General features: G+C 42.2%; 1 protein-coding gene across 1 annotated transcript in view; it reads right to left on the reverse strand.

Moving 5' to 3' along the window:
• Window positions 1–551: 551 nt before the first annotated feature.
• Window positions 552–24,441, reverse strand: part of CSF1R (colony stimulating factor 1 receptor) — a 33,942-nt gene continuing 10,052 nt past the window's right edge. Inside the window, exons 4-22 of the mRNA XM_083488032.1 lie at window positions 23,583–23,855; window positions 22,287–22,420; window positions 20,911–21,076; window positions 18,643–18,832; window positions 18,203–18,318; window positions 16,571–16,688; window positions 16,069–16,259; window positions 15,301–15,407; window positions 14,635–14,761; window positions 14,020–14,124; window positions 13,339–13,449; window positions 12,036–12,201; window positions 11,016–11,098; window positions 9,763–9,875; window positions 7,411–7,533; window positions 6,987–7,098; window positions 5,998–6,097; window positions 4,806–4,911; window positions 552–3,386 (exon numbers count right to left, since the gene is read on the reverse strand). Coding sequence (XP_083344158.1) covers window positions 3,252–3,386; window positions 4,806–4,911; window positions 5,998–6,097; window positions 6,987–7,098; window positions 7,411–7,533; window positions 9,763–9,875; window positions 11,016–11,098; window positions 12,036–12,201; window positions 13,339–13,449; window positions 14,020–14,124; window positions 14,635–14,761; window positions 15,301–15,407; window positions 16,069–16,259; window positions 16,571–16,688; window positions 18,203–18,318; window positions 18,643–18,832; window positions 20,911–21,076; window positions 22,287–22,420; window positions 23,583–23,855 — 2,576 coding nt within the window. The 3' untranslated portion in view covers window positions 552–3,251. The remainder of the gene's footprint in view (window positions 3,387–4,805; window positions 4,912–5,997; window positions 6,098–6,986; window positions 7,099–7,410; window positions 7,534–9,762; window positions 9,876–11,015; window positions 11,099–12,035; window positions 12,202–13,338; window positions 13,450–14,019; window positions 14,125–14,634; window positions 14,762–15,300; window positions 15,408–16,068; window positions 16,260–16,570; window positions 16,689–18,202; window positions 18,319–18,642; window positions 18,833–20,910; window positions 21,077–22,286; window positions 22,421–23,582; window positions 23,856–24,441) is intronic.

The raw sequence follows: 24,441 nt of genomic DNA on the forward strand, positions 1-24,441 counted from the left end.
ACCTTGCCTACAAGCAGCTCAAGGTGGCATGGATGGTTCTTTTGCCATGCCCATTTTATTTTCACAATAACTCTTAAGAGGTAGGCTAGGATGGATGAATGAGTGGCTGGCTCAAGGTCACCCATGTGAGCTTCATGGCCGAGATGAAGTTTTTAAACTGGGTCACTGCAGTCCTGATCTGAAACTCTAGCTCTGAGGTTCCTACACGGCATTCAGAGACCTACCAGAGCACCAGAGGAATTTCTTGAATCACCTTCAGGGCAGATTTTCAGTGCTGACATAGTCCAAGTTTCTCTTCACTGTCCCCCATGTTGTCTGCTTCGGCCCTCCTACCATTTTGTAGCTGGGAAACTTGAAAAAGAAAGAGAGAGCATCCTTCTTTGTAGTTGATGTCCAATAAGAAGAGAGAACAGTTTAATTGGACACCAGAGAGAAGAGAATATAGTTCTAATTGGATGGTATCAGCAAGGGGACATGTTACCTAAAGCTCAATGCTTTAGGTAATGCTCAATTGTCTCCTAGGAAAAAAGTAAACAGCTAAAGAGTTCTAATTACTTTGCTTAATCAAATTGTTTTATTTTGAATGGCAGTTAAATGTGAACATACTGATTTATGTACTTGGAAGAATGGTTTCATTTGGAAACTCAACACATAGCAGTTAACTATTTAAAAGCGATCTTGCAGCAACTGAATGGTGGTAGTTTGTGCTGGAAAACTGTCTGGCTAGTTCTTATCCAGTAAGAGATGCTCCTTTTTCATTTACACCAGGCTTCAAAGATAGCTGCTTAGCAAAGCTAGTAACCTTTACACAAAACTCAAATCAGTGGCTTGCAAAATATTATGAAAACCATTATGAAGCTGCTGCTTTCTAGTTTTGGTTTTTAAAACTGCAGTGTATGTAAAAATAACAAATAATACATAAAACAGTTGTCATTTGTGTACGCAAGCAGTACAAATTCACATTTGCTACAGTTGACTTAGTTGAGAATGTGAGTTAGATACTTCAGATGAGACTGCCCATCTATTCTGCAGCAGGTTAACAATATTTTTTTTTCATATTTCAGAGAAAATATCAAACGTCAGTAGTCTTAATATAAAATTGCCTGAGATTTGCTTACCCGTTTGTAACCCAAAAACTAATACATTGCAACAATTCATTTTAGCACATTAATGCCACCTTGCAGTGTAAAACGCCCAGGGCAGCTTACATATTAACACAAATGCAATAAAATCTCAGTGTTATAAACTACAGAGCAACAATGCCAAAGAGTGATAAAATTCAGAAAAATAAAATTGATTACAACCAGTCGAGCTGCGTGTTTGCCTCAATAAACGTTACTTTCTATTGCTGCAATGCCCTTTATATATATGATGTTAGAAACTCAGACAAAGTTTTAGATGCAAAGATTGGAGAGCTCTAATTTTGCTTTGTTTTCTATTTTCTCTAATTTTACTAATATTGTTTGTCCCTAAGGACAAAGCCTCCAGCAATGGTGATTTGTGTTTACTGTAGTAAATGTAGGGACTTCATGAGCTACTAGTACGTTCCAGTCGCTAACAAAACCCAGTCTTTCCTAAAGGAGAACATTTCACAATTTCTTAACTCTCACATTAAAATCAGTGGGACTTTAGGTACTATTCTAGGTCATTTCCTGTCTTGTTGATCTGTTCCATTCCAAGCCATTCACATTGTTTCTATTATTTCAATGCTTGCTATCACATTTAATAACTTGCTTTCTAATACTGTTGCAAATTATTCCTAATGTAGTACATTCCCTAGCTTCTTGCTCCTTTTGGCTTCTTGTTTCATTTGAATTGCCAAGTAAGAATGAATTAAGCCTTGTGTGTTTTCTCTCCATTAACCAAAAATTGTCAAATAAAAATTACCAGTTTCTAAAAACTATAAAAACTGGTTAAGTGATCAAACTTTCAGCTACAATGATGGCTGCAATTATCTCTGGGCCCAGTATTAAACTATATTGACTAAGGCTTGGCCAAAATGCCCTCCCTTTTTTGTGACACCACCTGGCCCCTGAAGGTGGTAGTGGGAATGTTAATGACTTTGGGGTGTGTGTGGACAAGTTCTCAGAACTTTCCAGTGAGGCAGTTGCTTATGTTTTGGGTTGGTTGGTTTATAAATGGGGAGGGAGATCCTCAACAGCTCGGTGGCAGTCCCTTCATATTTGGGAATGACATAACATTTACAACCTCATCTTTGTAGGCAAGGTCACCCATGCTGAACACGCTGATCCCTACCGAAAGCTTAATCGAGTTTAGGGTCACAGCACTAAATTTTCACATATTGATGTCTCCAAAACAAAAAGTCATTTAAATCAGTTGAGCAAGAGAGGTTGCAATCCTGTATCAACTTACCTGGGAGTAAGCCCCATTGAACTTGATTACAGCTGCATAGACATGTATAGAACTGCACTGTAAGTCACTCATTAGTAATGTGTTTTAAATCTAAAGCTTTGCTAATAGATTGGCTATACTACTAAAAATCACAGTTTAATACTTAATTTTTTGTTTGCTCAATTAGCACATGGTACAGTGGTAGTCCTAAGTGAGAGAAAGAGTTGTTGTTACTTTCTTGTTTGGAGTTATTATCTGTGGCAAAATAGAGAGAACCTTTCTTCCAGCTGAGGTCATTTCCCCTCTTGTGATGTGACTTCACAGATGGGGAATGGTTATGATTCTTTTCCCACCCTGACCATTGCAAAATCCCTGAGCCAGAGTCAAATTGGATAGGATCTGTCCATTTCCTTTGGACTAATCTTATCAAGGTGGTATTCCTTCCCAGGAAGAAGTCAAGATAGGGAAAGGAGTCCATTTTAAACTCATATACTGATAGATGAGCAGTGAAAGGTACACAAGATATATAGAAAACTTGTTTTTAAAGTCCACATTCCCCACTCTCTCACTCTTACAAGCACACTTATATGAAGACTGGTGCTTAGTAGGCTATGGCAATCTGCTGACTTTATACGATGATTCTGCCCAAGATTCCTGCATGCTCTAAGCTAAGCTCGATAAAAATTGGAAACCAGTTGCAAGTAACTGGGGGGGGGGGGGGAGATGTGTAATGGCAGGCAATGCTTCATGTCTTGAAGTCTGCTGCCAGGGCAGTGCAAGGCTACAGCCCACCAGTTACATCAGGCTTTCTGGTATGAAATGCTCCCAGAGGGATGGCTGTGTGAGAACTACATTTCAGTTGAAATCAAACCAAGAAGTAGGGTGCAGTTGTATACCCTTTAACAGAACTGGTAATTGTTGCTGTTCAGAAGGGGTTGGATGCTCTCTCCAGTGTCACAAGATTCATCTTCACAATAGCTGGAAGGCTCACATCCGCTGTCTTCTTCTGTGCTGGCTGGTAAGTTGGTGTAACCCTTCAAAGCAAGGGGGGGGGGGAGAACCACAAACTTTAGTGCCTGGAGTATATAATCTGAAGAGAAAGCCTTCTTAACAATTGCATTCAGAGAAATACAGCATTTAAAATAAATAAAACAAGCTCCTAAACAATTTGATGCCTCTTGATCCCTCTTCAGCCATTTGGAAAGCCTGTTAACAACTAAGGAGGTGAGTGTGCTAGGCTCTACCTCCCTGTCACTGTTCCAGTCACCTTAAGACTCATGGAGGGTAACCTTGTGGAGCAGGGAGCCTCCTGGGCCCCATGCATTTTACTCTGGGAAATCAGGCTTTAAAAATGTGTGGGAAGCCCTCCATGAAGGAAGGACCCCCCCCCCACTTCACAAAGTTGCTGTCCATGACTTGGAAGGTGACTGCAATGGTCACTGAGAGACAGCTGCTCTCTACAGCTTCTCATGTATTATCATGGTTTCCAAACACCTGAACATGGCATTAATCCCCTTTTGATTTTGCCAGCGACAAGTGCCATTTTAGTGTATGTTCAGCAATGTGGGAACTCTGCTACGGAGGTGGGGAACCTCTCTCACAGACCTGATTAGACCTGGCAGACGTCTGAGGTTGGCGTGCCCACTTTTCCTGGACTTGCAGGAAACTTCCCCAACCCCAACCGCCCAGCAAGCCACAAGTGAAAGGGAGAAACTTCCTTTGCAGCAGTGGCCTGAAGTTTCAGTCCCCTGACATAAGATGTAAAGGGACTCACAAATGGGTGGCCCTGCCACAGAGTCACTCAGAGGGGCTGGGCCACTTCTTCTGGACGTGGTCTTCTGGCTGCATCCTATTCCTCACCCCTGTTCTGCTATTTGATGCCAGTATTGACATCCTGCTGGGATAGCTCAGTCAGCAGAGCATGAGACTTTCAATCTCAGGGTTGTGGGGCGAAAGGTTTAGACTACCCATGTGGATTAGATTACCCATGTGGTCCCAACTCTATGATTATATGACTGTGTAGGATGGCTAGATCTGAGAAGGGTAGCTTGCAGCTCTCCAGATGTTGCTGGACTCCAATATGGCCAATGCTCAGGGATACTGGGAGTGGTAGTCCAGCAATTAATGGAGGATCACAAGATCCTTATCCCTGACCAATTAGGTCAATGGGTTAAATCTAATCTGGGTGGGAATTGGATTATATTGTGCCAGTGTAATTTATATAGTGCAATCTGTTCCTTGAGGGGAAGGGGGGAGGGGTAACAAACGTTCTGCAAATAATGAAGTAGTATGAGAAATCCCAGAATATTTTTAGAGGGGTGCAGTTTCTACCCGACATAATACAAATGCATTTATGTGAAAATATAAGGAAAGACACAATTACTAAAGATACAGATCATTCAGGTATGAACCACCTTCACCTTGCTTTTTTACTAGTAATTTTAGCATCTCACCTGTTCCTTACTGGTATCCAGTTGCTTCTGAAGGAAAGTGGAAATCTGACTGAAGGTTGGCCGCTGAGTGGGCTCCATGTTCCAGCATGCAGTCATGATGTTGTACCTGGATTGGAGGGGGGGGGGGAAGGAATCTGCATATTACCCATTCAGCAGCAACTTGTGGTATTCTGTGTAAAAGCAACTGAAATAATTACAAGTCTGTGATCATTCCCAAGGGCTAAATGCAGATCCTATAATGATGCCTGACTTGGTGACAACAGAATAAATGTTGTCAGGAGGGAGCTGCTGCCCAAGATAGGAAAAGAGGTATTAAGGAAACACCTCACTACTTTAAATCACTTCAAATCTCCAGGGCCTGATGAACTGAATCCAAGGCTGCTAAAGGAGTTTGAGGATGTAATTTCAGAGCCTTTATCTATTATCTTTGAGAATTCTTGGAGAACAGGTGAGGTCCCTACAGATTGGAGGTGGGCAAATGTTGTCCCCATCTTCAAAAGGGGGGGGGGGAGGAAGGCCCAGGTGACTACTGATCGGTGAGCTGGACATCGATACCAGAGAACAAATAATTCAACTGTTTGTCTGTGAGCATTTAGAAAAGGATGCTGTGATTAACAAGCTTAACATGAGTCAACAGTGTGATGTAGCAGCAAAAAAAGCTAATGCTATTCTAGGATTCAACAACAGAAGTATATTGTTCAGATCAATGGAAGCAATATTACCACTCTATTCTGCCTTGGGCAGACCACACCTGGAATACTGTGCCCAATTCTGGGCACCACAATTTAAGAAGGATGTTGACAAGCTGGAATGTGTGCAGAGAAGGGCAAGCAACCTAATCAAGGTTCTGGAAACTTAAGCCTTAAGAGGAGCGCTTGAAGGAGTCCTGCCCACATGGTTGGGTAACTTCTGACATTCTGCCAGTGCATGCAATCCTGTCACAGGTAAGCAGTTCTCATGTGGCTGAAGCATGTTTGTTACTAAAGTGCCTAAATCTTGGCCTGTCACTGAACACAACTTCGTGAGCTGTGAAATGCATCTGAAACACCTTGGTGGAATTACAGCAGCAACATGCAGTATGCTCATCACAGAAAATGTCAGTGACACTCTGGAACGAACGTCCGTCGCTTCCTTGTAATGCTTGTGTGTGTCACACAGTTACAGTGGAGATTTCTGAAATCCGTTTACTTACATATCCTCTGGTGCAAACTCAGGTCTGCCCATATGGTATCCTTGTTTTACCAGGCTGTAAAACTTGCTGTTCACTTTCATGCCAGGATAAGGGCTCCTGCCTATAGTGATAAGAAGAAGCACAACACTCTACGGTCACCATGCTGTTCTCATGTTGCTTTCCTACAGGACTGGCTCCTGATTCTTAGGTCAATATCTAAGAGGCTGAAGATAATGCTACGTGAACTCCCTAACTGTGTGGGAGCACCGAAGCAAAGGCTGGTGAAGAGGGAGAAAAAGTTGGGTTAGTAGGTGTGTAACTCTAGAGGCCTTTGGATTATCGAAGCCATTTTGGTAAAGGTAAAGGGACCTCTGACCATTAGGTCCAGTCGTGGCCGACTCTGGGGTTGTGGTGCTCATCTCGCTTTATTGGCCAAGGAAGCTGGCCAAGGAAGCATGACCAAGCCACTTCTGGCGAACCAGAGCAGCGCATGGAAACGCCGTTTACCTTCCCGCCGGAGTGGTATCTATTTATCTACTTGCACTTTGATGTGCTTTCAAACTGCTAGGTTGGCAGGAAGCAATGACTGGTGAATAGGGAGGAAAAGTTGGGGGAGTAGGTGTGTAACTCTATAGGCCTTTGGGTTATTGAAGCAATTTTAGTACTCTGCTGCAAAAGTCAGAAGTACTGTAGCATGTAGTGCCTCTGACTAGGGCAGACCCTATATCAAGTGAAAGCCAAGATGGTGGCATTGGCTCTCTATGGATCTCGGCCCTGTTAAGTACCTGAGGTCATCCCCCAATTTCTGGTGCCAGCCAAACTTCTAAGTAGTCTAGTATGACTTTTCTCCAAAGGCCTGAGGTTTCTTATGGCAATGTATGGCGTTGAAGAATCAGCTCTACAGTCAGTAGTGACCCAATTTTCAAATTATGCTTTCTCCCAAGCCCCAATTCTGATCTAAAGCCTTTCCATACAGAAAATTGGGGATGGACAAACGCATCATTGCCTACCTAGGGAGAATATCTCCCAGAGAAGGATGCCGTAAGACCACACATCACTCTGTACTGTGTAGACACATTCAAAGATGCTCTCGGGTGCCATCCACTTCACTGGCAGGCGAGCCTGGAATTAAAAAATATTTTATTTAGAGAGGAAACAGCCTGTGATATACAGATATTGTGCCACTTCTTTCCACCAGATTTTGCTCAGTAGCCTCTGCCAGAATTTACATGCAGCAGCATTTTTCTCGCTGACAAAGAACACACACACTCAAAAATTTCCCATGTTTGTGACCCCAACATTTCCACGTGAGGGTAGAAGAGATCAGTGTTCAAAACCCCAGAAAGCTACTGTCAGCAATAGAGGAATAAATGGTCTGACTGTAAATCAGTTTCCTGTGTACCCAGTGCACATTTTGCCATCCCCATTACTTACATTGCCTTTAACAACATAGTTGGTATCATTCATGATGTCTCTGGCCAGGCCAAAGTCGCAGATCTTGGCCACTCGTCCATCAGCCACTAGCACATTTCTTGCTGCCAAATCTCTGTGGATGCACTAGATTAAACAGATAGCAAGGGTGAGAAATGGCCTATCAGTTTTTCTTGATCTTCCTGACTTATTTCAACATATGGCCATACAGAAATACAGGTTGAGCATGACTCAACCCAGTTTGTGCTTGTGCCTGTTCCTCCTGGTGACCAGCAGCACAATGCAGACATCCGGGCTGGATTAATGAGACTACAGGCTACAGTTGCTTTCACGTTGTCCAGAGGTTTTGATCTACAACTTCCATAAGCTCTAGCCAGCATAGTCAACAGCCAGGGCTGATGGGAGCTGTTGCCAAAAATATCTCAAGGCTTGGAGACAGGTGGGCTAGAGCATTTGTTTTGGCTTTCTTATTCTCACTCCACTGGTCCCCTATGGAACTCCAGTAGTTAGTATGAGCTTCCAGCCATTGGTGATACAGGTAGGAAGACACTGTACTTTGGACACAGCATGTAAAAGATGGTTGTGAGACTGTGCTGCCACCTCCACGAAGAATAGAGCACATGACAAAACTAACCATTTCATTAAGCCACTACAGAAGTAGTCATGCCTGAATCAGCCTTGATAATCATTTGCATTGATTTAGGTTAAAACAGTCTTAGTGCTCAGGGCATCCAAGTAATTGGATAATTATAGCCCATGTTTCCCTTTCCTGTAATGTCAAGGTTAAACACTCCAACAGCATTAATTTTGTAATGGTTGTAAAACCTTTTCAACCTATAGAATGCCACATATGGAGTCTATAGCTCTTACACAATTTCCTTGCTGTACAAGCTTAAAAGGTAGGGAGGTACCCTTTTGTGGAAGCCTGTGTCTGCGGCACAGTGCAATCTGTGCTGTGATGAGCAGCCAGGGAGATTGCGCTCACTAATTATATTTATAACATGGTGGGTCAGAAGCCCCAACCGTCACTTTCAGTTCCTTATTCCTGGAATGGGAGGCATAAAGAACACCCTAAATCTTGTAAATCTATAGCTTTGGGCTCAAACCACTAAACAAATGTGAACATTCAGATAGGAAAATATGTTTAAAAATGGTAATACTTCTGCTGGTTGGAGAAGAGGGAACTGCACAAGATGAAAAATAGAGTTCATGTTATTGTACAGCATCCATATGTATACACAGGTACAGATTGGGGTAGGAAGCACCAATTCCCTCCCCTAATTTCATGCAAGGGGCAAGGAGGGGAAATCAAAGGGGAAGGAGTGCCCCATCTTTCCCTTCTGACAGATGATCCCCATGAGAAATCAGCCCTGGGCAGAGAAATGGTTCCTCACCATATAGGGAGATATACACATACACCTGGATTCCTTTCTATCAAAAGCCATAAGTATTTAAGGAGGACTGGATACTGTTAATTGCCTATATGGAAAAGTATTATAATCAAACAATCGGCTTAGCAGAATGGTAAGATTTCCAGCAGTGTAAGAAATAACCTAAGTTTACAAAAGTAGTTGTGATTGGGTGAACCAAGACGATGCAAGAAAAAGAGGAGATAAGAGGAATCATGGAAAGGGGATGGGAAGTCAGTTAAGGAATAATTCTTCGCTATGTTAACAATGCCACTTATTTACTTTAGGGATCCTCTTCTGTTCGCATCATTTTAGTTTTAAGTTTTGTTTGATATGGAATTCATTAAAAATGCAAAATAATAATAATATATTTAGGATGCTGTAATAATAAATTTCTCCTGTACAAAAGCAGGTTCTTAATCTAAGATAAGAAACACTTCAGGCTACCTCACACATTTGAATGTTCCTCCATGTTCACAACAACCTTCCACACAGAAAACTAGCTGCTGGGGGAAAGGGAACTTAGCCTTCTCCCTGCCATACTAGTAAGTTGGTGGTTTTTTAGTCAGTGGGTGGGCGTTATATGGGATTTATTTTAATAGAGAAACATTCAATCATGTGAACCCCTACCAACGGTATGAAATGGTACAGCCTTGACATAGGCTTATCACCTCACTGAGAACTAAGCCTTAGTTCTTTTGTTTCTTTCAGGCTTCAGCGCTATGCGTTCATTATTCAAGGGTAGCATGCAGGATATACTTATGTACAGAGCAGGGTGGGGTTCCAACTGCTGCACATATGTAGAGTAAAAGTTGGGCCAAGGCCTTTTGTTTGGTATGCAAGTCAGTTTCCTGCATAGTAATGGAAAATGACGCCTTGGTTTCTGCATAACTGATCCTGAAAACATTTTCTAAAGAGAACTATGTTCAGGGGAGCGTGCACTTACGTTTTTTGAAGCAAGAAAAGCCATTCCTTGGGCCACCTGGTTGGAGAAATGCAGCAAGTCATACAGGTCGAGAGGATGGCCGTCCATGTCCTCTCCTGACACTGAGCTCCTCCCTGGAATGGGGAAAACTCATGGTAATCAACCAAAGGCAACTCTACCACAGGATGAAGTCAATGTTCAAGCTAACTGAACCATATCTCCAATATAGGGAGATGAATGAAGTCTAGAAATGGGAACAATAACACGGAACCATGGTTAACAGTTAAGCATCTTGAGAAAGGAAAGAGCAATCACTTGAATTTGAACCTTCCAGTGTACAATGAAGGTTGTAACACTTTCCCAAGATTTAAGTCCCACTGAACTCGGATGAGCTTGCTTTTGACTATGATTGAACTGGAAGTCTGCTAGTAGGAAGAGAATTAGTGGCCCAGTTCTATTTGTTCAATACAATTGGATTATATGTGCAAGCTGTTCCCAGTCCCTACAACTAATAGGACTAATTTGTTCAGTACAAAATTTATGCACATGTCATTTATGATGCTAACCTGTGTAATAATGTATGTAGTTGTGGTTGCAGAATATACTGAAGTGGGAAATATGAATGGACTGAGCATTTGTTTGCATTTATTTTCCATGCAAGAGCTGCAATTCCTATTTTATACACATAGATGCGCTTAGCAATGCTGCTCATGTGATCTTTGTACATGGGAGCTGAGTTCCAGTTACAAAAAGCAATGTATCATTCTGTTAATTGGTGTTCAAATTCTGCATTTAGAATCGCAAATTTAATAAATAAAATTAGAATCTGCCCTTACAGGATTTCATGGTGATTAATGAAAAGCTGCATATCTAAAAATGTAGTTCCCCATAATAATTCACATTCTGGCTAATTTATTTGAATTTTGGCACAATATGTTGCTGTAAGGGTCGTGATCCTGAAAACTACGCACATTCAGGCAGCTGTAATAGTGGACAATCAAAGTCTAGTTTAGGATGCAATGAACACAGGGAACACAAACGTGCCAATGTTGGATGCTGTCAGCAGATATTTTTATACATCTCTCAGTCCAACCTGTAAGGGCTATTGTGAAAAGAAAGGAGATGCTACATTGAGCTCACTTCTGTTATTATTATTATTTTGATGTAATAAACAAACCATCATATAAAAATACTGGCAAAAACTGAAAACCTCAGCAGCAGGAACTACCTCCTCTGGAAATAATAATTGAAAGCATCATTCCTTGCTTATTTACCGTTTGGTGGCATAGAGCCTGATGCTGTTACTGGTTTCATTTCCAAATAACTGTCCAAACACTGGGTACCGATTCCACTGTCACTGCATCAATGGAAACAGAAAAAGAAAAAAATGATTAACAATCTAATCTCTGCATCAAATCTAGCATCCTGAATAAGAGATCATGTAGATAATGGAGGAGCGCTAAAGGTGCAAATCTGTAATTTTAAGTTCCAGTCCAATTGATGCTGGCTATCATCATAAACTTAGCTTTAGATGCAGCATTAAAACTTTAAAGTCGTATAACAAACTGCCCCCCCCAATCTATTAAAAACTTCAAATGGGGCTTCTCAACTCTATCAAATGCTTTCTCAGTGTCCTTTAAAAAATGCTGTAGGGACTTCATCGCATATTAACACATTGCTAATAATATTAAGTATGTCATTATTTGAAATGGTGTAAGTGTGTGAGGAATTTGTTTAGGGTGGGACAAAGCCCATGAATGTAAGCGAAAAATAAGAATGATTGGCAGGCATCCTGGCACGAGGCATCAATCCCTTTGCCTCTTTCCAAGAAACACTATATTTCTTGAGCTTATCTCAAGAAATATAAATGTGTGTTGTGGCATTTCAAGAAGGGAGAGCAGTCGTATGTGGGATGGAAGGTGCTGAAGAATGTGGGTACCAGCTCTTCCCATCTGTAAATAAAGCTTCTGGTCAACTTCCTTCATGCCACAAAGCCCTTTTAAAGATAGAGTAGGCCATTCCATTGGACAGAAACATGTGAGGCCCTTGGCCATTTCGTCTGGTTCCTAGAATGAAGTGCTCAGATCATGTAGCCACTATCTCTCACACTATATGAAACATGAGCTAATTACCTTGTGTACAAATCCCAGTCATGAAAGCTTAGCAAAATTACTCTTGCTCTCATTGACTTCTCAGATGAGGACTGTATTGTAAAGGTATGCTAGGTTGGAAATTTGCCCTAATTCTGTTGGGTTTTAGCCCTCTGTTGAATCTGTACTGGTTTGGATTCTTACCTCCGGACGTATTTCTTCCCAAGGTACATATTTTTATAGTCTGCTGCCATGCTATCAAGAGAAGACTCAAATGTTAAATCCTGGATTATGAGACACTCTGCTTTCTTTCGCAGGAAATTCAGCAAGTCCCCATAAGGACAATACTCAGTGATGACAAATACAGGGCCTGAAAGAGAAAAAAATAAACCTGATCAGAAAATGGCATCATTGTACTCTGTTTCTGCTAGGTAGCAACTTAGTCTGACTAATCAACACTAACTATTTCAGTTTAAAGGATGTTGGTTTTTGTAGCAGTGCCACACAGGGCTTCCACATTGTTTTTAACGCAAAGCAGGATGTGCATCAGCCCATTCCCTCCAGATTTCTTTACCACTCAAAATTACCTATTCAAGCTGCCTTTTTTTTCTGCAGGTAGACAAACATCTTGGATGAAGGAATTATGAGCAGAAAGGTCTCACAAGAGAAAGGGCTAAGCAACACTATCTCTTGCTTTTCCTGCAGTCAGATTGTGACTGGATTGTGGTTTATCAAGACTGACCTGGGCTTAAAAAACAACAACAGAAAACCAAGCAGGGGAAAGTAATTCCTAACTGGAATGTAAAGTGTAGTTTTGCTCTCAAAGGCAAGTTATGTAATCAGTAGAATCACGTGACATGGTTCTTGCTGGACAGCACCATTTCAGAGAGGGAAGGGGGAATTGAATGCTCTGTTCGTGTAAAATGATTCCCTGTAGATAGAAAGCCACCTGGAGAAGCTTCATGTAAAACTCTGACATGCATGGTTTTTTTGCTTTAAAAATCTCTTTGAAATTCTTTTATAGCAGGAAAATTCAAGCATGTGTTCCTCTACCTGCAAGCCAAAGTGGTACAGTATAGCAAAAACTACATATCATGATTTTGCTGACTGTGTAGTTCCACTCTCAGGTGTTGGAATGACAGGTATGAAACCAGAAACAGGTGAAATAGGACGAAGAGAAAGTAGTCTGAAGCAGCACTATGATGGCAGATTAAAAAGTGAGAATAGCACACCTATTGTGAAATGAGGTCTACCTCCCGCCACTCCACCCCAACTAAATATAGTTCCTGTAAATTCAGGCCACTTCTAATTTCCTACAGGGTGTATTGTAACCCTTAAGGTCTTAATAGCCAGCATTCTCAAAGCAGAAATGTTTATTCTTGTCATGATTGTGATACTGACTTGAAAATCTATGACTCTTCCATTATGGGGAAATGTTGCTGAAAAGAATGAAACCATAGGAACGAGAATGGAGGGGACTGTAGTGGCGCCAGGGACTGCTTCTTACCTCCATGTGTACATGCTCCCAGCAGGTTGACGATGTTGTCATGGTGACCTAAATGGCTCATGATCTTCAGTTCTGACATGAGGGCTTCTTGCTCATCAGTATGTGCTGTTGCTGAAACCAGAAATGAAACAAGTTGTATGCAAACTCTTATGCAGGTTCTTGTGAAAATGCACAGCGTTTTTGTGCAAATTTCTCCTGTTGTACACACATTTTTCAAAAGCAACTTTGCCTAATGTATACTCTTCTTTTGCAAGGCAGGTTTCCATAATATAATGCATTTTTGTATGTTGTTTTCATTAATATATGCATTTATATGCATATACATAGAATATAATCACTTTTGTGTACATTACTTGGCTGGAGAACTACATTGCGAAATTAAGATACGTGCACACTTCAAAAAGTGGCTGTGTTTCACATTGCTTCATAAAGTATGTATTAGGTTAAGTTCACCTATAAATGCACATTGAATTGATACCCCCCCATCCCAGCTAGTCACCTAGGATCAGTATGTTCAGTACTTAAATATAAGTATACAAATAGAGAAGGACTTGCTTCTTGCTCCTTACTTATATCACCCCCAATTTATTCCAATGCTGGAGCTGGTTTTCAATTTGCAGGTCTTTAGAATGATTATTAGCTAGTGAGCACTGGCGAAGAACTGCTTTAACCAGCACTTACATTTAAGCATTTTCACAGCCACCTTCAGGACAGAATCTTCCTTCCCAAGTCCAAAAGCAGTGGCCTCAACCACCTTTCCAAAAGCTCCAGCTCCAAGGGTCTTTCCTATGAAAGCAAACATGGTGTTTAGAAGCATAACAGAATCAGGAGGAGGATTTTTAATACTGATTCAGTGATCATTGTGTGTGCGTGTGTCCCTGCCTGTCCCACATGCACATATCCTTGAGAGCAGACAAGTAATATCTCCTAAAGTTCAATAAGCCACAGCAGGCTATGAGAAGGTTTGCAGTCAACAACAGGAGCAGTTTCTGTGCCTTGCACAGTTCAATGTCATTTCTTTGTTATTTGTAGCCCTGATTTCTCCGCTTCTGATTTTTCTGATCTTTTCATTGAGACCTTTTCCATTGAGTCAGTAGCTGCTATGGGATGCCATTTTGCTCATTCTGCAAAATCCCAAGAATTATGATGAGGGGGGAAATTGTGCAGTCCTTCATATAAGCAGGATAGTATTATGCAACTGCTGTGTATCAGTTTAATAATTTGGACCTTCCACAAATGTAGATAAACAGAATGACTTACTACTACCAGAGCAAGTGTACAAGGATTGCTCCTCACCAAATTGCAGGTTGTTTCTGGGAAATTCCCACTTCTCATTGTAAGGAAGCTGGGTGGGATCAATAAAAGTGTAATTGTTTCCCTCACAGGCCTCAATGATCTTCCAACGGACTTGGTACTTTGGTTTCTGCAAGGAAAAATTATCCATGCATCAGAAAAGCATTGTTCAATAGCATTTTAGCACTTCAACATATTATCTGGAAAATAAGTCTCACTGAATTTAGTGGGTCTTAAATGTCAACTAGACATACATAGGATTGGCCTGCTAAACTCCCAGCAGCCTTCTCCATAGATGTTGTGACTGTTATAAGTTTGAAGAGGCCCATGAATTTTACTAAATGAGGCCTCCATACTAAAATCAAACACATGGCATACAGTCCCAGTTTGATTAAGGATGTGGTTTTGTTAAATTTGGGTGGGTTTGAAGGCTGTAGTTTCGTTTAATTGGGTCAATATGCCCCTTCACAATTTAGCTTGGATTATTTTTATGCCACTATGACACTAAGGTTTAAAAAATCTTTCCCTCAGCAGGGTCTTCTCCTGTACCGCATTTTGAGAGAGAGCCATTTTAGACATGAAGAGTTACAGCAGTTGAGCTGCATTCAACCTCTGGACCTCTTCCCTGTCTACTTTTCTTTCCACACAGACCATGAACACCCATCTGACCTGTTTATACTTGTAGAATAGGATGATGATACACAGAAGCAGGAAAAACATCGTCCCAGCACATGCAATAAGAATTGGTTTGGGGAATTCCTTCAGGGGTTCAGATGCTGTGGGAGGGAAAGAAAATAAAAGTTTGTAGTGCATCAGTCATTCCTGAACATTCATGAGAACCATGCTATCAGATCAAACATAACAGTAGAGCAAGAGCGATACCTGGCTTCCTCCCTGCTTTGCTATATAAAACAAAGGCACAGATACCCAGTGATAGCAAAGCCAATTTACAGAGCAATCCCACTCCCTGACTAGGAGCAGCAGAGTGAAAAAGGGGCAGCAGAACCACTGCCATATCCAAAGTCCTGTGGCTTGCTCCAGCTCGGGCAGAATGAGTGTGTATGGGTGTATAGGTGCGCACACTTGCACAACATTTCTGACATTTGTTTGTTTGCTTGTTTCTTTATGTAATTTCTTTCCCATGCTTCAATATAGATGATCTCAGGACAGATAACAAGAATACAGTTTAAAAATGACAAAGCACATTAAATTAAAACAGTGGAATTATCAAACAGCAAATTCAGCCATCTGTTCCAGAGGAACTTGAAATGCCTGTCAGAGGGGAAAGGCCTGGGGCCAAACAATGTACAATGCTGGTGCCAGGCCACCCTCAAGGGACAGAATCACATAGGAGCCCCCTTTATATTAGCGTAAATGCAGCCACAACCAGGATTTGGTGAGCTGAAAGGTAAAACAAGATGCTCAGATTTGTCTCACCTATGTATCGAACCAATGGACCGAAACTGGATCCATTCCCCATGTTATTCACTGCTAGGCAGCAGTATGTCACGTTGTCCAGCATCTCATCAATTTTGAGGGTGCTCTTCGATGTCACTCTTCCGAAGGGAATTTCATGCGTTATCTCTGGGCTGGTGTCTTTCATAAGCAGCATTCCACCTTGGTCACATCTGCCGGACAGCCAAAGATGATGGAGATATTAATATGCTCATAGAATTTTGTCTGCTTCATCTGTTACTTTATTTATCAGCTTCTAAATTCTGCTCTATGAAGGATTGAGCTGTGTTCAGGTAAATTCACTGGACTGCCAGGCCTTTGACCTTAGGATCAGTACCCATCTGGGAGAGCCTTCCCAGCCACTCTGGGCAGCTTCCAACAGGATTTTTAAAAACACAATAAAAGATCAAAGATTAAAAACTTCCCTAGTGAACTCAGTAGTGTTACTTCTGGAAACTGTAGGGAATGCTATAACTTATCTCACCTGTCTGGATGAAGATTGCGAGGCAATTTATACCACTCAATGTGTGGAGCAGGATAACCACTGGCTTCGCACCAAAGGCTGCCGGAGCTGTTGTCCATCAGTTTAGCTGTAGGGGGAGCTGAATAGCAAAGGTAAAAGAGCTGTTAGGTATAGCAGCCATTTGTATACCTACACATGACCTGGAAAAGCTGTCTGCGGACAAATGCCAGCTCCCTCAGTCTGAAAGTGGAGATGAGTGCCACACCCCATAGTCCAATGCAACTGGACTTAACCATCCAGGGGTCCTTTATCTTTTTACCTAAACTACCATTCCCAGGATTCTTGGAGGGGGGCGCTTTAAATGTATGATGCACATGCAGTCTTCATTTTCCACCCCATGCTTAACATAGGCAACATGAGAAATTGCATCATGAAATAATATCTAGTGAAACCTGGCGTATGGGAAAGTGGGTAACATGTAAGGGTAATGTGTGAGGTTTTAAAATTAGGCAAGAATAACCAGCTGCACAAATATAATGTAGGGGACACACCTGGCTTGCCAGTAGTACATGGGGAAAGGATCTAGAGGTCTTAGTAGACCACAAGCTTAACATGCGTTAACAGTGTGATGCAGTAACAAAACAAAACAAAAATGCTATTCTAGGCTGTGTCAGCAGAAGTATAGTGTCCAGAGCAAGGGAAGTAATAGAACCTTCTAACATTTACAATCCCACCCCAGCCCTGCTTATGCAGTGTACTTATAATACATTCCTGGTTTTATTTTGGCCAGACCAAACCTGGCACCACAATCTGAGAAGGATATTAACAAGCAGGAACATGTGCAGACCAAGATGATAAAAGAGTCTGGAAAACAAGCCTTAAGTGGAACAGTTGAGGAAGTTGGTATACTGAGGAGACTGAGAGGAGACTTGAAAAGAGATATGATAGCCATCTTCAAATATCTAAAGGGCCACCACCAGGAAGAGAGAGCAAGCTTGTTTTCTTCTGCTCCAGGAGGATAGGAACCAATAGATTCAAGTTACGAGATTCTGACTAAACGTCAGGAAAAACTGTCTAACAGTAAGAGCTGTTCGACAGCGGAACAAACTCTCTCAGAAGACAGTGGACTCTCCTCCATGAAAGGTTTTTAAGCAGAGGTTGGATGATCATCTGTCATGGATGCTTCAGTTGAGATTCCTGCATTGCAGGGGGTTCGACAAATGCAGGTTCCCTTCCAACTTTACAATTCCATGACTCTATACCAGAGTCTCAGATGTGGCCTTTGGAGCCAATCTATTCTGTAGCTGGTCACCACTTTATCCAAGCAAAAGCACAGTCAACATTTTCCTTTTGGTGTGGATTATTCCAGTTCCCACTAGGAAAGGCTACTGCTGGCAATTATACTTCACTCTCGATCACTTGATCTATTCTTGGGGGCTGCTTTGAGTGTATGTGGTTGTATCACTGCAATCACAATTCCTTTCGGTGTATTTTATTGTTATAGCTATCTTGGAACATCACATTTGCTTACAGGAAGAGCAGAGAGGTCACCTACATCCTTCACTTTAGCTTGTTGGTTGAGACTGAATGTTCTGCTGTTCCTTCTCAACACAGACATAACATTGGAAGAACCGTGGTGGATGGAACACTTACTTTTCACTGAGATGTTGAAGGTGATGGATGCGTTGGCTTCACCATTATCTGCAAAAAATGTGTATATTCCACCATTCTTTTCCTCCATCCTGTTCAGTTTGAGCGTATTGTTGTACCTTTCACAAAAAAAGAACAAATGCACACGGTAGGGTCCTTTCAGAAGCAATCAGAATGGAAAACTCTCAAATAGAGACCAGAGATAATTTTGCATTATCTATGGACAGGTGTCATAAATAGTCTGTGTAGAAGCAAGCAAGAGGGCATTGCTCATATCATACCTTAGGTCAAGTGTGGGAAACTTTTGGTCCTCGAGATGATAGAGCTACAACTCTCATCAGCCCCAGCAAGCTTGGCCAATGGAAGAGTTCTGTGCATCCCTCGTGCAATTAATTTATAGTTTGGAAAATCATTTAGAAAAGAGGAGGCACATTCTTTCTTACCTGTTGTTGCCAGAAGTCATTTCCATATTGAGTGTGAAATTCTGGGAGCTCCTTGATGGGTTCATGTATGTCCATCTCTGTGTGTGAGGTCTAGGATAAGCCTCAATGAGCACGTGCAGGTTCAAGCTGCTGTGCAAATTTGTCTCTTGGCTTCTGTTCTGTATGGTGGACAAATGCACATAGCCACTCTCTGAAAAGAAAATGAATGAATGAAGATGTTGCACAGAGGAATTCTTTTTTTGATTTGTTTTTTAAACCTTTCTCCTAGGAGAAAAGGTTGGGACACAACTAGGATCAGTGTGGTTTTTCCCTTGTGATACCCACTTGGAATTTGGCAACTTGAATAATCACAGTAATTGGACCTCCACATAGCAAGGCAGAAGCCTTCCAATGTCATAATGCAGGGATGGAGAAGCCTTCCAATTGCTTAATGCAGGGATGGAGAAGCATAGGCCCATGGGCTAAATGTGGTCTTACAGGCTTCCTTGTCTGGGACTCTCCCTAAGCCATGCCTCTCCCCAGGCCACATAGGTCCAGGAAGGCATAAATGATGGACCAAAAAGGCAAGATGATGATTCATCCTTTTGTCTTCTGCCTGGATGAGAGCTCGAGATAGGTGAATTAAGCCTGCAGTATTGAAGTCAAAAGGACATCAAAAGGACAGAGTTATTCTCTGTAGGAAATTGTGGTGGTGTTTCACCTACAAATCTGATGGGGAGCAGTGAACTTGGGGACATATGTTGGGTTATGTATTGACTCCATTGTATTGAATCCATTGTTCTCATGTTAACCCAAATGCTCCTTTTTTAAATGCTTCCTGTATACCTGAAGGAGCGTCTCCACCCCCATCGTTCTACCCGGACACTGAGGTCCAGCACCGAGGGCCTTCTGGCGGTTCCCTCACTGCGAGAAGCCAAGTTACAGGGAACCAGGCAGAGGGCCTTCTCAGTAGTGGCACCCTCCCTGTGGAATGCCCTCCCACCAGATGTCAAAGAGAACAACAACTACCAGACTTTTAGAAGACATCTGAAGGCAGCCCTGTTCAGGGAAGCTTTTAATGTTTGATGTATTAGAGTATTTTAATATTTTTTTTGGAAGCCGCCCAGAGTGGCTGGGGAAGCCCAGCCAGATGGGCGGGGTACAAATAAAATTATTATTATATTATATTATATTATATTATATTATATTATATTATATTATATTATATTATAATTATTCCTGAAACAAAGCCCAGCTTAGGCACTCATTTAAATGTGTGCATTATCACCAGACTAAGTGTGCAATGATCATAAAGTCATAGAATTGTAGAGTTGGAAGGGAAACAGAGGGTCATCTAGTCCAACCACCTGCAATGCAGGAATCAGAAACCTTTGCTCAGATAAAGGGAAGGGTCAACACACACCTCCCTTGACTGAAGTTTGTTTTCGTATTAAAACTGGGTGAGCTGTATTGTTGGGCTGCTGGGTTGTGAATGATGTTGAGAACTGGGCCCATTAGACATGAACAAGTTTGCAGCATTTGATTTATTGTGGGGCATATCAGTAACTTTAAAAGGTGGTGGCAAATGAGTGAATAAGTATGATCCATCACGGATGTCTTGAATGCTGCTGGGAACAAATTGGTAGGAGCAGAAAATATAGAATCCATGGAGTAAAAAATACAGAGAATTAGGTTGCAGCTGAAGGGGAAGATGTGATTAACAATGAATGGAAATATGAGACTTGGAAAAAACCAGCTGTTTTGCAGTCTAATTTTTAAAAATCTGCTTACGAAAACTTGGGTAACTTAGAATGATCAGAATGAGTTTTTAGGGGGTACAGAGAATATACTACATTTTGTCTGGAAAAATGCTACAAGTAGTTATATTGATTAATTAACCAGGATTTTAAAAGGAAAATAGAAATTGTAAATAAAAGGGATGGGGGAGGTTGTGATTCTACCACTGTGTGTCTCTCTGAATTCATTAACAAACTTCTTTCTTCTCCTTATAACATTGCGCATCCTGAAAAACGTATTAATTTCTGCCCTTGTACTTCATCTCCTTCATCAAGAGACTAGGACATCAAATAGATGTAAGACTTTCTCAAGGCCCTGAGAAACATTCTATGAAATTATTTTAATGCATTGCTGCTTTCATTGTGTTAAGTGAAGGATGATAGCTCCATTACTAAATTGGGATCCCAGTTTGATTCCCAGTGAAACCTCAGTGGGGAAAAGCAGAATCCCAAGGTTCATTTTCCCAGGCTGTGTACATCAAGACTTGCTCACCTATCACCTGGAGGGTGGCTGAAGAATTAGTAGTTCCTGCGGAATTGGTTCCCAAGCAAGTATATTCCCCAGTGTCTTCTAACCGTACTGTTGGAATGGACAGGGTATGGTCTGTGAAGTATTTTCTAGATGTCACATCATAAGCTTCCATTGGAAACAAGTTGACCTGTAAGCCAGGAAAGTTAGAAATGATGGCACATTTTGTAGACAAGTCGTTGTTTTAGTTGTCACCATCCTCACTTTAATTCATCTCATTTCATTAGTGCCCATCCTAGACCCAGTGTTGCTCCATCATCACCCAAAGGATTAGACCTAAATCATAAAGTAAATATACACAGTAGGTATTTATTTGTGCTTATGACTGCTCCTAGAGAATGGCAATGGCATATGAAACTATGGGCAGTATTCACCTAAATAAGTGCACAAGCAAAATCAACTTCCCCAAATGGCTGACACCAAAAGTTTCATACAGTTGTTAAATATTACGGGGGCTGGGGGAATGGATCCCTGCAGGACCCCACAGCACAACTGCCAAGGGGCTGAGCAGAAATTTCCTATTCCTGCTGTCTCGGCCTTGTAGGTAGGAACACAACCACAGCAATACTGTGCCCCAACTTCCAACCCCGAGAGCTGGTCTAGCAGGAGGATAGCATGTTTTGATGGTATCAACATCTACTGAGAGAGCAAGGAGGTGGAGCAGGATTGCACATATGCGCGCACGTGCACACACACACACACACACCCTTCTCCCAATGCACTTGATCAATCAGGGCAGCCAAAGCAACTTTGGTGCAAAGACTAAGTCTGAATCCAGCCTGAAAATGATCTAGATCAGAGCTTGCCAAACTTTTCATGTTGGTGACACACTTTATAGACATGCATCATTTTGTGACACAGTAAGTCAGTCTTACTAGCAAACCGGCGGGCTGCCCGCTCCCTTTCCAGCCCTGGGAGGAGTGTGGGGAGCATTCGTGCAACACACTGCAGCCGACACACTAATGTGTCAGGACACGCAGCTTGGAAAGCTCTGGTTTAGATAACTAGCTTCTTCCAGGTGCACCAGAACCTAATCACCACAAAAGGGAATATTCATAACTAGGCAATAATGACCATACACTTTTGTGTCTAGGGAGAGCTTTTTGAGTAGAAGGTGTACCACCACCTCATTTAGCATGGCTAACCCTACTCCATCCTTCAAGAAAGCCTTCACAAGGTTCATGCTCAGCAAAGACCAGATCAGCAGGGCTACATATGACATCCAGTTTAAAGTCGTGCATCAATTAGCCCGTGCCACCAAATCTCTCTGTTATCCCAGGTCTTTGCTGTTTCAGCCATATCAGACAGTTCTGACTAAATACCTTTTAAAAATCACTTACATTTGCAGTGGAAGGATAGGTCCACTTTGCCTCATAGGAATAGGAGCGGGAACTTATTCTGCAGGTGATATTGAAAGGTTCTCCTCGTAGTCTCACATGATCTTTCATTTCAATTGTGACAGATAAGGTGCTTGCTAAATCAAGCAAAAAAGAAAAGAAAAGAAGTATGCCGATTAGCTACAGTCTAAGTGAAGTAACAAGCAGCATTTTCAGATCTGTCAAGATTTCTTCAGCTTGTGCCATCATTTTTTGACTGTGTGACCCACTTTTTTAAACCATGAATTCAAAGTCAGCCCTGTTGCCCAAGAGCTGGCAAAGCAAAAATGCAGTGTCCTTCAACTTCAGCTGGCATAAGCAGAGTGGGTGCGGATGTGGCAGCAGCTATGCTGTTCTATGAAGTTCTGCCACTGCTGGCTAGGAGTTGGTTTGCCACCATTGCTATTTATAATTTGTTGCATTTATTGTGTGTTGCACAAAGCTGCATGCTCAGACACACTAGTCAGTGTTTGCATTAAGTGCCAATTTTGATGGATAGCTAAGTTTTGGTTCATACATTGTTCCAGACAATGCAAATTAGCTAATTTCGTATTAAAATGTGAACTGAGCCAATTTTTTCTCCCATCTTTAGCACGGGTCCAGTGCAATGCAGCAAGAAAAGGATGTGGAGTCTGGATGCAAGAAGGGATTGATGTTAAAATCCTTGCTCAGACATGAAAGTTGCATCGTGCCCTTGAAGTCTCCCTAGTTTAGCCTCACCCAATACTCAAAGCTGTTGTGAAAGGAAACAAGAGGTGACCTTTAGCACTCTTCTAGCACTGTGCTGGGACGCGGGTGGTGCTGTGGGTTAAACCACAGAGCCTAGGACTTGCCGATCAGAAGGTCAGTGGTTTGAATCCCCGCAACTGGGTGAGCTCCCGTTGCTCGGTCCCTGCTCCTGCCAACCTAGCAGTTCAAAAGCACATCAAAGCGCAAGTAGATAAATAGGTACCGCTCCGGCGGGAAGGTAAATGGCGTTTCCGTGTGCTGCTCTGGTTCGCCAGAAGTGGCTTAGTCCTGCTGGCCACATGACCCGGAAGCTGTACGCCGGCTCCCTTGGCCAATAAAAGCGAGATGAGCGCCGCAACCCCAGAGTCAGTCACGACTGGACCTAATGGTCAGGGGTCCCTTTACCTTTACCTTTAGCACTGTGCTATCAGAATAACTACACCAGCAACTTAGAAATACCCCACGCCACCCTGATCCCCACCACTGCTGTTGTTGTGGCGCCAACTGTAGAAAGAGCAACTGCAAACCTACCTTCAACAATAAGGCCTATTTTTGCTGAATCCACCCACCGTCCTTGCACCAGGGCACGGCACTTATAGAAGTTTTTATCACTCATGTTTACACTGTGCATACGTATTCCCTCTTGAGCGTTGAAAGAGAACCCAGAGGAGATGTTGCGCGAGTCCATCCACAGGGTAACATTGCTTGCCAATTCTGGGTTAGCGATCAAGCATGGCAGCACCACATCCTCACCTTCTGTCACCCTAATGAAGTATTTAAGGACACACCAGGCTGAGCTGTGATCTGTGGAGGGGGGTGGAGAGAAGGGTCAGAAATCAATTGTGAAGCTGAGGCCAGCATTTAGCAGATGTGCGTGTGGCAACTTGGAATACATTAGAAGCAACTGGAAGCAATGGCAACTACCTAGGCTCCCTCACACCAAATTATCTGGGGAAATGACCCTCCCCTAACTGAGTTTAGGTATCCTCCGCTATATACCCACATAGCAATGTTCATGTATATTTATAGCTGAGCCAATGGGTTGAAAATTTGAAGTAAGAATGGCACCATTTCACACACATTCATTGAACAACCTCTCTCTCTGGGGCGCAAGTCTGGGCAGTGTGTCTGGACATCCTGGGCTGCCCGGACAATAAGATCCTTCCTCTGGGCCTTATGGATGTGGTCCAAAGGAAAGGAAAGCAATACATTTGGCACCAGCTTGGCAGCAGGAGATGCCAGAAGGAGGCATACAAAATGCCATCCAACCACCTTAAGGACTCCACTCTGGATTTGTGTAGGGTTTACTCCTTTTCTTCTCCTGATGATGTCCCACAAAGCAACAGGTACAGATTTTTCCTCGGGGTTTGCTCCCAAAGCCTTTCTCACT

The sequence above is a fragment of the Podarcis liolepis genome, assembly GCF_965112155.1.
Source record: "Podarcis liolepis genome assembly, chromosome: 2".
NCBI classification, from domain to species: Eukaryota; Metazoa; Chordata; class Lepidosauria; order Squamata; family Lacertidae; genus Podarcis; species Podarcis liolepis.